The 13252-nt window shown below is 37.7% G+C and overlaps 1 protein-coding gene, 2 non-coding genes and 1 pseudogene across 4 annotated transcripts in view; 1 reads left to right on the top strand and 3 right to left on the bottom strand.

Annotated features, from left to right (window-relative positions):
• The window catches only part of Tex11 (testis expressed 11), a 262965-nt gene that overhangs the window by 79921 nt on the left and 169792 nt on the right, over nt 1–13252 (top strand). For both annotated transcript variants that reach the window (NM_001433345.1, XM_087600565.1), the window contains one exon: nt 6395–6480. In NM_001433345.1, the coding sequence (NP_001420274.1) occupies nt 6395–6480 (86 nt within the window). The remainder of the gene's footprint in view (nt 1–6394; nt 6481–13252) is intronic.
• On the bottom strand, nt 3852–3958 carry LOC120099394 (U6 spliceosomal RNA). Its single transcript, XR_015647247.1, has one exon. It is a non-coding gene; the product is annotated as a U6 spliceosomal RNA (small nuclear RNA).
• LOC120099438 (U7 small nuclear RNA) lies at nt 7970–8037 on the bottom strand (annotated as a pseudogene).
• LOC120099433 (U7 small nuclear RNA) lies at nt 8050–8111 on the bottom strand. The gene has a single exon (XR_015647169.1). It is a non-coding gene; the product is annotated as a U7 small nuclear RNA (small nuclear RNA).

The following is a 13252-nucleotide window of genomic DNA, read 5'->3' as shown; positions in this document are numbered from 1 at the left end:
CAATGAATGAGTCAATGAAGCAGAATTGGTAATTTTTGATCATTTCATTTAAAAACATGTTATAAATACCTTCACAGATTTTTTTTAGCCTTTTATACCTTTGTAGTTACGTTTAGTATTGTGTTATTTCCCCCTCTGAGAAGTAGCATTTAGTGTAAATAGATTTATAAGAATGGTGAGAGCACAAACAGAAAATACAGAAGAAACTGGATAAAGGCTTAGTATACATAATTATTCATCAGAATTTTGGTTTACATTTTCCTCTGAACCAGTTCAGTTGTAGGCGTCTGTGCAGTAAGTTGCTGAGAACTGCATTATGGCTACATAATTGGGATGGCCTTGTATGAACCTGTGGGATCTGGAGCATGTAATGAGTTAAACTGTTTTTGCTGCAATGTCAGGAATACATTTAAATACCAATGGATGCTTTTCAAACATATTGGCAAGATTAACAAGACTGTTCTTTATTTTAGATTCAGATATACAGTAGATCTGATGTGCTCAGTCATGCATATTGAATTTATACTTTTTGAATGTAGTGTCATTCAAAGGGAAATTTTTTTATAAAGAAAGCCAAGGCTTTATACATTACTCATGAATAACTTACCTCAGATCTTACATTCTTAATTGAGGTTCTGCTTCTTAGTCTTGCTCTGGTAAAATTTATAAAGAATTCCTTTTTATGGGTAGAATTCTATGTAGGTGATTAAATACTCAGGGGCATTTAGATAAATTATTAGAATTATAAAATAGCTTTACATATCCTTTTCTAATATTTTGAGGGCTGAAAATCCTATAAAAATATGCTATTGATCTATTTCATTGATTTACATATAACTATTTTCCTATGGTAAATTCATATACTCACTCCTGCTTTTCTCTCTATGATAATTTATGTAAAAAGAAATTTAAAGCAACCATTAAACTATTTCCAAAGAGGCTTTTTAGCTGGATAGTTCTTTGGATATTTTTCAAAATTTAAAAATTTTGAGAATTTTCCTTTGTCTTTGAGTATATTTTCTACTCGTGTTTTATCGAATGTAACCACCCAAATCAAATATTTTTGTTTATCATTTTGCTAGGCAAGCAATCAGATTTCTTTTTTAAAAATACTGTTCATTCTCTGAGAATATCATCCAGTGTATTTTGATTACATTACTCCCCCACTCCTCCCAGACATACTTCTACCTCCATACCTACAGAATTTTGTAGCTTGAAATTTTTTTTAATTTATTTTTATATGAGCCAGATGTACTGGTGAATGCTTTTAATCCTAGCACTTGGAATTCAGCGGCAGGTGGATCTTTGTAAATTTGATGCCAGCCTGGTCTTCATAGTGAGTTCCAGGATAGCCAGAGCTACATCATAAGAACTGTCTCCTCCCCCCCAAATATTATGCATATTGGTGTTTTGCTTGTGTGTATGTCTGGACACCTCCTGTGTGCCTGGTGCCCACATAAACCAGAAAGGGTATTAGAGCCTTTAGGGTTAGAGTTACAAAAGTTGTTAGTTACCATGTAGGTGCTAGGAATCAAATCTGGGTCCTTTGGAAGAGCAACCAGTTCTCTTAACCACTTAAAAATTCGTGGACAGACCCATGGCTCCAGTTACATATGTGGCAGAGGATGCCTTGTTGGGCATCAGTGAGAGGAGAAGCCCTTGGTTCTGCCAAGACTCGATGCCTCAGTGTAAGGGAATGTCAGGGTGGGGAAGGCAGGAAGGGGTGGGTGGTTGGGTGGAGAAACACCCTCATAGAAGAAGGGGGAGGGGGTAGGATAGGGGATTTATGGACAGGAAACCTGGGAAGGGAATAACATTTGAAATGTAAATAAAAATTATCCAAAAAAAAAATCCCATCAAATCCAATTTGTGTTACCCAAGTACTCTCGGGTATGGGGCCCTAGAGCCTGGTGGATCTGCCAGGGGTCACACCCTTAAAGAAAACTGACTCTGTCTCCCAGCAGCTATGGTTACCAATAGCTCATGCTCATCCCATCCTCTACTCTGTTTTGAGATTTTTGTCTGTCTTGAACTTGGGCAAGTCTTGTGTATTTTGTCCTAACCACTGTGAATTCCCCACGTGTGAAAGGACAGCTGTTATGACTTTCCTGTTGTATTCATGCACTGCCTGTTGTTTTCTCTACCTCCCCCCCTTTCCCATAAAGGTGGAAAGGGGTACAATATAGATATCCAGCGGAAGCTGAGCACTCCAACATCTCTTATTCTCTGCAAGTGGATCACTGTGGGTCTCTGTGTTAATAATCATCATCTACTACAAGAGTAAACTTCTCTGACAAGGGTTGAGAAATGCACTAATCTATTGGTATACAATAAGTTGTTACCAGTCAGTTTAATACTGTGCCCTTTTAGCAACATAATAGTAGCAGTTTTTCTGTATTTTTTAAACCATACTCTATGGGCTACTTAAAAATCCCTAAGTAAGAGTTTAGAGTATAATTTTAAGAGTTTTTTTGAGAGCAGAGTGCAAAGAAATTATAGAGATAAAATATTTTTATGATAGGAAGTAGAACCTTAGATAAGAGACTTTGAGAGGAGTGTAGAGCAGAGCAAGTTTACTTGTAAGAGATTTGGAGATCATTTGTATAGTTGTTATAGTCTATGTTTTTTTCCTTTTTTTAATTGGGTATTTTCTTTACTTACATTTCAAATGTTATCCCCTTTCTCAATTTCCCCTCTGGAGTCGCCTATCCATCCCGCCTGAGCCCCCCCTCTATGAGAGTGTTCCCCGCCACTTCCTCCCATCTCCCAGCCTTGGCTTTCCCCTACATGGGGGCACTGAGCCTTCACAGGTCCAAGGCCCCCTCCTCTCATTGATGCCCAACAAGGCCATCTTCTTCTACATTTGTGGCTGGAGTCATGGGTTGCTCCATGTGTACACTTTGGTTGGGGGTTTAGTCTCTGGGAGCTCTAGGGGGTCTGATTAGTTGATATTGTTGTTCCTCCCATGGGGTTGCAAAACCCTTCAGCTCCTTCAGTCCTTTCTCTAACTCCTCCATTAGGTACCCCTTTCTCAGTTCAATGTTTAGCTGCTAGCACCTGCCTCTGTATTTATCAAGCTCTGGGAGAGCCTCTCAGGAGACAGCTATATCAGGCTCCTATCACCATGCACTTCTTGGCATCCACAATATTGTGTGGGTTTGGTGACTGCATGTGGGATGGATCCCTGGGTGGGGCCATCTCTGGATGACCTTTCCCTCAGTCTCTGCTCCACACTTTGTCTCTTTTTTTCCTCCTGTGAATATTTTGTTCTCCCTTTTAAGAAGGACTGAAGGACTCTTTGGTCTTCCAACTTCTTGAACTTCATGTCCTCTGTGGATTATATCTTGAGTAATCTGAGGTTTTGGGCTAATATCCACTTATCAGTGAGTGCATACCATGTATGTTCTTTTGTGATTGGATTACCTCACTCAGGATGATATTTTCTAGTTCCATCCATTTGCCTAAGAATTTCATGAAGTCATTGTTTTAATATCTGAGTAGTATTCCATTGTGTAGATATCCCACATTTTCTGTATCCATTCCTCTGTTGAAGGACATCTGGGTTCTTTCCAGCTTCTGGCTATTATTATTTTTTATTGGATTTTTTTGTTACTTACATTTCAAATGTTATTCCCTTTCCTGGTTTCCCAGACATAACCCCCCTATCCCATCCCCTCCCCTTGTTCTAGAAGGGTGTTCCCTTCCCATCCATCCCCCTTCCTGTCCTCCCAACATTCCCCTACACTGGGGGTTCAACCTTGGCAGGACCAAGGGCTTCTTCTCCTTCCATTGGTGCCCAATAAGGCTTTTCTCTGCTACATATGCAGCTGGAGCCATGGGTCTGTCCATGTAAAAATATGGAACACTTCATGAATTTGCATGTCATCCTTGCACAGTGGTCATGCTAATCCTCTCAGTATCATTCTAATTTTAGTATATGTGCTGCTGAAGCAAGCACTATAGTCTATGTTTTGGAGCATTGATCAGTACTGAGGCCAAGCTGTAGTAAGTAATAAAATCTGAGTCTGAGTCCATGGAGGGAGAGAGGGAGGGCGGGAGGGAGGAGAGAGAGAGAGAGAGAGAGAGAGAGAGAGAGAGAGAGAGAGAGAGAGAGAGAGAGAGAGAGAATGAATAGAACCCTGTGCAAGCGTGTTCCTATAAGCTCTAAGAGGGAGCTGAGAGCTGAAGGCTAGAGCCAGAGGCAGCCAGGAGAGTACAGGGGAAAGGAAGCCAGTAAGCATCTTCTTATGACTTTGTGGTATTCCTTGGCTTGCAACTTCCAGGATACGTTTTCATCTAAGCTGTAGCACTTATATACTCACTATTAAAGGATAACTTCATTTAAACTTTTAACTTTATGTATATGCTTATTTTTATATTTTAGGAAGCTTTTATAGTAGTAGATTTCCATATGCATTTTTGAAAGGCCTTTAAAATTAGTTATTTCTCCCCACATTCCCTCCTTTATCCTGTTCTTCCATCCCCCACCTCATTTAACTCCTCAGTTACTCCCCTTGCCCCTGTGTGCAACCGCACTCTACATCTCTTTCAAAGCCCTCTGCAATTCTATGGCCCCTTACAAGTGCCATGGCCTCTATAGGTATTCCAAATGAAACAGCTATCTAAACATTCAAAGCTGGCATCCACATATGAGATGTTTGTCTTTTTTGTTCTGGGTTACTTCATCCTGGTTGCTTGTTTTCAGTTCCATCCATTTAACTGCAAATATAATGTTTACTTTTCTTAACAACTGTGTCATATTCCATTGTGTAAATGTATTACATTTTCATTATCCATATTATATTTTCATTTTTTACTTGCTAGTTCATAGATATCAAGAATGTTTCCATTTCCTGGTTATTGTGAATAGAGATACTTGAGCAAATATCTTTATTGTAGGATTTAGAGTCCTCTAGGTATATGTCTAAGAGAGCACAGCTAGGTCATGCAGTAGATCTATTTCTAGCATTTTGAACAACCACCACACAGTGAATTCTATATTAGCTGCAACCAGTTTACATACCCACCATCAGTATAACAAATGTTTCCCTTTCCTCACATCCATGCCAGCATTTATTGTTTCTTAGCCATTTTGATTAGGGTAAGATAAAAATCTCAAAGTAGTGTTGATTTGCATTTTTTGATGATTAAGGATGTTGAACACTCAAAAAATGTATTTCTCAGCTATTTACCATTTCATATTTTAAGAATTTTCTGTTAGTTCTTTGACCTAATTTTAACTGGGTTGTTTGTTTTCTTGATGCTAAGGTGTTTTTTCTTTTTAGTTCTTTATTTATTCTAGACATTAACCCTCTGTCAGATATGTAGTTAGTAAAAAAAGACTTTTTTTATTCTGTATTCTTCCTCTTAACTCAAATGATAATCCCTTGCTGTATAGAAGGGTTTTAGTTTCATGATGTTTCATTTGTAAGTTTTTTATTTCAGTACCCGTTCAGAAAGTCCTTCTCTGTGTGTAGAAATTGAAACGTATTTCCTACTTTCTCTTCTAGCAGATTAAGTGTATCAAGTTTTATATTGAGGTATTTGATCTATTTTGGAGTTGTTCTATGCAGGTTGAACAATAAGGATCTAGTTTCATTCTTCTACTCATAATTATTAAGTTTGATCATCACTATTTGTTGAAGGTGTTGTCTTTTCTGCATTGTGTATCTTTGACCTCTTTGTTAAAAATTATGTGGCTACATATGCATGGATTTGTATCCAGGTCTTTAATTCCATTGATCAGTGTGATTGTTTTTATGTTAATACCATATTTATTTCAAATTAATATTCCTCTGTAGTATAACTTAAACATGGATGATGATACCTCCAGGAGTTCTTTCATTGATCAGGATTGCTTTGGTTATGTTGGTTTATTTTCATGCTTCTGTATGACATTTACAATTATTTAAAAAAATTTCTATGAAGAGCTGTGTTAGAATTTTGATGGGATTAAGCTGAATCTTAATTTGGTAGGATAGTTATTTTCACAATATTAATTTTACCAATCCATGAACATGAGAAATCTTACTATTTTCTGGTATCAGATTTCTTATTCCGAATTAATTACAAAGGGACTTTCAACTTTTGTCAATAATCTCTTGTAATATTTTTCATATATAATTGAAGTCCCAACCTGAATGCTTTGTATCTCTCTTTTATATAACTTGAGAAGTTTTAATGTGGATGGTTATTTATGTAGCCATGTCTGGCCTGAAATTAATATAAAGACCAGGAAGACTTCAAACTCACAGAGATCTGTCTGATTTTGTGAAAGGTATGTGACACCACTCCTGGGCTGTTTTTAAGCCTATGAATAGCTGTTGATATTTTTTAACTTGAAGAAAATACTGAATCTTTATTTATTTACTTATTTATGTTTTTTGTATTACAGACAAAATATCTTCATGTACTCTGTTACAACTTTGGAGTAGAATCGAGCAAGCAGAATAAATACAGAGAGAGTTCATTCTGGCTTAGGTAATGTAAAAAATGAAAATTCAGAAATATTATGTTAGAGATCAGTTCATATTTACTGTGTTGTACTTTGGCCATTTAGAGATTTTCTGACTTCAAAAGCAAGCATGTCAAATTTATTTGCCTTTTTAATATGTGTTATTCAGAATTCTCCAGAGGAATAGAACTGATAGAAAGTATATATGTTATAATGGGGACTTATTATAATGACTTATAGCTATTATTGATTCTTTGCACATTGGAGAGGCAGAGAACCTGGTTGCTGTTCAGTCCATGAAGCCAAATGCATCATCAGTTTCAATCTGGTGCCAAAGGCATTGAAGATTCCCAAGGGAGTCACTAGTCCTCAGTTCACAGTAGAACCTGATAAAGGCATATTCTGATGTCAGCAAAGCACAGTTGCAGCAACAGAGTTAGACGAACTCGCTAGCAAGAAGCAAAGGCAAGGAGGCAAGCAGCAATGCTTTTTCCCAGGACTTCATCACTATCTGAGTGTTAGCCACTGCAGGCCACTCTCAGGAAGACTGTTCCTCCCTCAATGAATCTTTCCTGGAAATGCTTGCACATCCCCAAATAGGGATAGATCCAGTCAAGTTAACAAGTCCACTTCTTGTCAACCTAACACCCAACCATATATTTTTATGTAATGTTTGATTTCCAAATGAAGAGCGTAGCATGCTGGTCATTCTACCTAATATGATATAATTATCCCACATATAAGTGAAAGCATAAAATTTTCTTGAAGGCTGACCAGTTCCTTAATATTCTAGAACTTAAATGTGACAATATAGATTTAACAACACTTAACTACTGATCTTATTGATGTTATATTAAATGGTATGGTAGTTTGAATGAAATCAACTCTGTCTTAGTTACTGTTATATTTCTTTAAAGAGACACTATGACCAAGGCAATTCTTATAAAAGAAAGCATTAATGGGCTGGCATAGAATTTTAGAGGGTTAGTCCACGATCATCATGGTGGGGGGCATGTCAGAAGGGATGAAAGAACAGAGTAACTGTGAGCTTACTTCCTGATCTGTAAGTAGAAGATACATATATAGAGTGAGACTGGGCCTGGCATGGACCATTGAAATCTCAAAGCCAACCTCCAGTGATATATATACCTCCTTCAAGAAGGCCACAGTTACTAATTCTTCCTAAGCAATCCACTGACTGGGAACCAAACATTCAAGTATATGAGCCTATGGAAGCTATTTTCATTCAAAGTATCACATACCCTATAAGGTCTTAACATTTAATACTTAATCTCCATTTTGTGCAACTTTTTGGGGAAAGGTAGGAGATATGGCTTGTGGCTGGAGGAGATGTCACTGGGGGCAGGCTTTGAGGTTTCAAAACTCTCATGAGAGTCTAAGTATGATCTGTCTAACTTGTTTTCGTGGATCAAATATGAGTTTTCAACTCTCCCTTCTCTCTGCTCTCTTAAACTCTAACCTTATGAAACTGTCAAGGTCCAGCCTCAGCTTGGAGAGGGGTTCCTGAGGAACCAAAGTCAGAAATCCTGCTAGAAAAATTTCTAAAAGAATAGTAATAACTCTCTGAATAGCTCTTGGGTTTTCCAACAAAAGTCAGAAATCTTACTGGAAAAATTCTAAAAGAGCTGTAACAGCACTGTAGGAAAGATTTTGGGTTTTCTAATCAAGTTCAGAAATCCTGGTAGGAAAATTAAAAAAGTGCTGTTTGTTCTCCAAGTAGTTCTCTCTGGGTAGCTCTCTCTGACAGACCAAACCCCAGTCTTTTATTTACATATCGATTCAGTCATTTTCTCCAGGTTCCTTTTTGATTATCCCACAAATCAGCATTTTATAACCTTAGCCCTTTGATTCTTAGAAAAGGACACCAAGTACATATGTTTTTAAATACAGCAAATGAATTCAGAGATCTGCTTGCCTTTGTAAGCACAATAAGTTTAGCTGGGTGGGATCCTATCCTGAGATTACCATTCCTATCACACCTGGACCTAAACTCGCTCTGTCCCAGGCTGATCTTGAACTCAGGAATCTGCCTGCCTTTGTAAGCACAAACAATAAACTATCTGGGTGGGACTCCCTCTGAGATCATCACTCTCTTAATCTCTTTATCTCCTTCCTTAATATCTTTCTGACAAGCTGGCTCATTAGTGCATCTGTCTCTGTTCTTTTAGTTCCATGAAGACTTTCATACAATTTATATTGCATCCTTATATTTTGCATAGTTGAGAAATTGTATATTCTTGAACTCATGTTTTCAGAGTTCTTTCTCACACCCTTAAGGACTGTGTCTTTAAGGTCACAGCATTTACCATTTTGCTGAGAAACACATTCTCACCTCCTGGACTCAGGGTGTTTCTAGTTATCATGGAGTCATTAACCTTAACAGGGAGAGCAGGTCCCCTACAATCTTGGTAGGGAGAACATTTCCCAAAGGAGGAGCATAAAGTAAATTGTGTACATTATTATGCAAACAAGCCCCTCATCCAGAGCAATCATCAACACTCTTAGAGACCTATATCCTGCTAGCTCTGTTCCAGGGGTGTGACAAACCAGGGTTGTCTTGGTAATGGTATTTTATCATAGCAGTGGAAAAGTAACTAGGACAAATGGTAAAGATGCCAAGGGGCCAGCCCTGAAAATGTCACATACAAGTAACGTTATAAAAACTGAACAGATTTTATAAACACACACACGCACGCACGCACAGAGGCAGGTATGCACATGCATGCACTCATGAAATAACAATGGAAAAAGGGACCATGAATTTGAAGGAGAGTGGGGAGGAGTATATGGGGGGGTTTTAGAAGGAGGAAAGGGTAGGATAAATGATGTAATTAAATTAAAATCTCAAAATGAACAATAAAATATTATTAAATAATGCCAACTTGACTTTGAAAGGGAAAGGAGAGAAAATACAAATATATGCTTAATATATGTATATATATGTGCATATATATGCACAGACACATTTTTAACAAAATAAGATGAAATGCTTATGGTTATTATAATCCTCATTTTAGTTTCTGGCCACATGGCCTTATCCGGTATTTATAACTACCTTCTACTATCCATTCTCTTTTCTCAGTAGGTCTTACTTGGTTTGTTGCCTGGAAAGGTGATATACACCTACATTCCTTAGGAGTCTGGATCACTTATCCTGCCTCAGTTGGGTTATTAAATGTTTTCTGTTTACATCTGATTACAGAATATGATCACAGAACACTAAGAGATAGATGCCTTGAGAATTTCTAGAAGTTTAGACATACTCTCTTTTACTTCTTTTGTGGCAGCATGAATCAATTGCCCCTGCTGGCACCGTAACTCTTTTTTAAGCCAGTTGACTCAAAGGCATCAGGGCCACAAACTGACCAGGGGGAAATCTTAGTTCCTAATTCAGTCAAATGGTTGTTGTGTATCCTTGGCAAACCACTCCCCACTTTACAACAAAGACTTTTAAGCCAGCAAAACATAAGGTTGTAAGACTAGGAGTGTAAAATTTTACTAGTGAGTCACTAGGGGTGACAGTGAATAATACCATTTCTGTCCATCCATTGATTTCTGGGCTTGTATATAATGGTCATGAGAGGAACAGTACTACATGTTGGATAAAGATTCAGAACATACTATAGCCGTCTAGAGAACCATGCCTCAGTCTTACTGGCTGTTGCTATCTAGTTTGCACTGTGCATGTGTCATTCTATTCTTATTTTTCTTCAATTTATGTGCCTTGGTATGGTTATGAACATGGTAAAGCCTATGAATTCCCCAAGCATGAGCCCACCTCTCATACCCCCTTCTAAGTGAGATTCAAGTATCCTCGATTGGACCATCTTCCTGTTTAGCTTTGTTAGGTCTATGGAGTGTAGCATGGGTATCCTGTATTATATGGCTAATAATCCACCTATATGTGAGTACATACTATGTATGTTCTTTTGTGTCTGGGTTATCCCACTCAGGGTGTTATTCTTAAGCTCCATCCATTTGCCTGAAAAATTCATGATATCTTTTTTTTTGAGAGCTGAATATTATTCCATTGTGTAGATGAATCACATTTTCTTTATATATTCTTCAGTTGAGGGACATCTAGTGCTTTCCATTTTCTGGAAATCTGCTATGAATGTAGTTGAGCAAGTGTCCCTATTTGGGTATGTGTCCAGGAGTTGTATAGCTGTGTTTTGAGGTAGAAATATTCCTAGTTTTCTGAGAAACCATCAGATTGATTTTCAGAGCGATCGTACAAGTTTGCACTCCCACTAGCAATGGAGGCATGCTCTCCTTGCGTCACCTCCTTGCCAGCATGTGCTATCACTTGAGTTGTTTACTTTATCTTAGCCATTCTGACAGGTGTAAGACGGAACCTTAGAGTCACTTGCATTTCCCTGATGACTAAGGACTTTGAACACTTCTTTAAGTGTTTGTTGGCCTTTTGAGCTTCCTCTATTGAGAATTCTGGGCTTACCTCTGTACCCCATTTTTTTGGCTGGGTTATTTAGGTTGTTGGTGTCTAACTACTTGAGTTCTTTATAAATTCTGGATATTAACCCTCTGTCAGATGTAGGGTTAGTGAAGACCCTTTCCAAACTGTAGGCTGTCATTTTGTCCTAATGACAATGTCCTTTGCCCTACAGAACCTTTATGTATCATGAGGTCCCATTTATCAATTGTTGATCTTAGTGCCTGAGCCAGTAGTGTTCTGTTCAGGAAGTTGTCTCCTGTACCACTTAGTTCAAGACTGTCCCTCACTTTCTGTTCTATTAGATTTAGTGTATCTGGTTTTATGTTGAGGTCTTTGGTCTATTTGGACTTGAGTTTTATGCAGGGTGAAAGATATGGATCTCTTTGAATTCTCCTACATGCAAACATCTAATTAGAACAGCACCATTTTCCCTTGTATGGTTTCACCTTCTTTGTTAAAAATCAAATGCCCATACGTATGTGGGTTTATTTCTGGGTCTACAATTTTATTCCATGATCATTGTGTCTGTTTTAATGCCAATGCCATGCAGTTTTACCATGCTGTGTAGTACAGCTTGAGGTCAGGGATGGTGATTCCTCCTAAAGTTCTTTTATCATCTATGATCGTTTTGGCTATCCTGGGTCTTTTCTTTTTCTATATGAAGTTGAGAGTTGCTCTTTCAAGATATGTAAAAGATTGTGTTGGAATTTTGATGAGAAGTCCGTTGAATCTGTAGAGTGCTTTTGGTAAGATGGCCATTTTTAATATCTTAATTCTATCAATCCATGAACATGGAAGATGTTTCCATCTTCTGATAGCTCCTTCAATTTTTTCTTCAGAGACTTGAACTTCTTGTCATATAGATCTTACACGTTTTTGGTTAGAGTTACACCAAAATATTTTATATTATTTGTGGCTGTTGTGAGGGGTGTCATTTCCCTAATTTCTTTCTCAGCCTGTTTATCTTTTGAGTAGAGGAAGGCTACTGATTTGTTTGAGTTAATTTTATATTCAGCCACTTTGCTGAAGTTGTTTATCATGTTTAGTAGTTCTCTGGTGGAACTTTTTGGGGTCACTTAAGTATACTATCATATCATCTGAAATAGTGATATTTTGACTTCTTCCTTTCCAATATGTATCCCTTTGACCTCCTTTTGTTGTCTGATTGCTCTGGCTAGGACTTCGAGTACTATATTGAATAAGTAGGGAGAGAATGGGCAGCCTTGTTTTGTCCTTGATTTTAATGGAATTGCTTTACGTTTCTCTCCATTTAATTTGAAGTTGGGTATTGGCTTGCTGTATATTGCTTTTATCATGTTTAGGTATGTGCCTTGTATCCCTAATCTCTGTAAAACTTTTATAATAAAGGGGTGTTGGATTTTGTCAAAGGCTTTTCTATCACCTAATGAGCTGGTCATGTATCTTTTTTCCATTCAATTTGTTTATATGTTGATTACTGTGGTAATAAGCCTGGCCCCAGGGAGTGGCATTGTTAGGATGTGTTGTCTTGTTGGAGTAGATTTGTCCTTGTTGGAGGAGGTATGTTACTATGAGGGTGGGCTTTAAGACCCTCCACCTTGCCTTGAGGGATCTAGTCTTCTCCTGTTTGCCTTTGGAACAAGATATAGAACTCTCAGTTCCTCCTTTACCGTCCCTGCCTGGATGCTACCATGTTCCTGCTTTGATAATAATGGACTGAACCTCTGAAACTGTAAGCCAGCCCCAAATAAATGTTGTCCTTTATAAGACTTGCAGTGATCATGCTGTCTCTTCACAGCAATGGAAACTCACAATTACATTGATATATTTTTATATATTGAACTATACCTGCCTACTTGATAATGGTGGATGATATTTTTTATGTGTTCTTGGATTCAGTTTGTGAGTACTTTACTGAGTACTTTTGTATCAATGTTCATAAGATAAATTGGTCGGAAATTCTCTTTCTTTGTTGAGTCTTTGCATATTTTAGGTATCTGAGTGACAGTGGCCTCATAGAATGAGTTTGGCAGCGTTCTTTCTGTGTCTATTTTGTGGAATAGTTTGAGGAATATTGGTATTAGCTCTTTTTTGAAAGTGTGGTAGAATTCTGTTCTAAAATCATCTGGCCCTAGGCTACCTTTTTTTTTTTTTTTAAGTGACTCCTTTTGTTTCCTTAGGAGTTATAGGGCTGGTTAAATAGTTTACCTGATCTTGATTTAACTTTGGTAAATGATATCTATCAGAAAACCGTCCATTTCACCCAGATTTTCTAGTTTTGTGGAGTACAGGCTTTTGAAGTAAGATCTAAGGATTCTTTGAATTCCCTCAGTGTCCATTGGCTG

This window comes from Rattus norvegicus, chromosome X (assembly GCF_021556685.1).
Source record: "Rattus norvegicus strain SHRSP/BbbUtx chromosome X, alternate assembly SHRSP_T2T, whole genome shotgun sequence".
NCBI classification, from domain to species: domain Eukaryota; kingdom Metazoa; phylum Chordata; class Mammalia; order Rodentia; family Muridae; genus Rattus; species Rattus norvegicus.
This window is presented reverse-complemented; position numbering and strand designations above follow the sequence as displayed.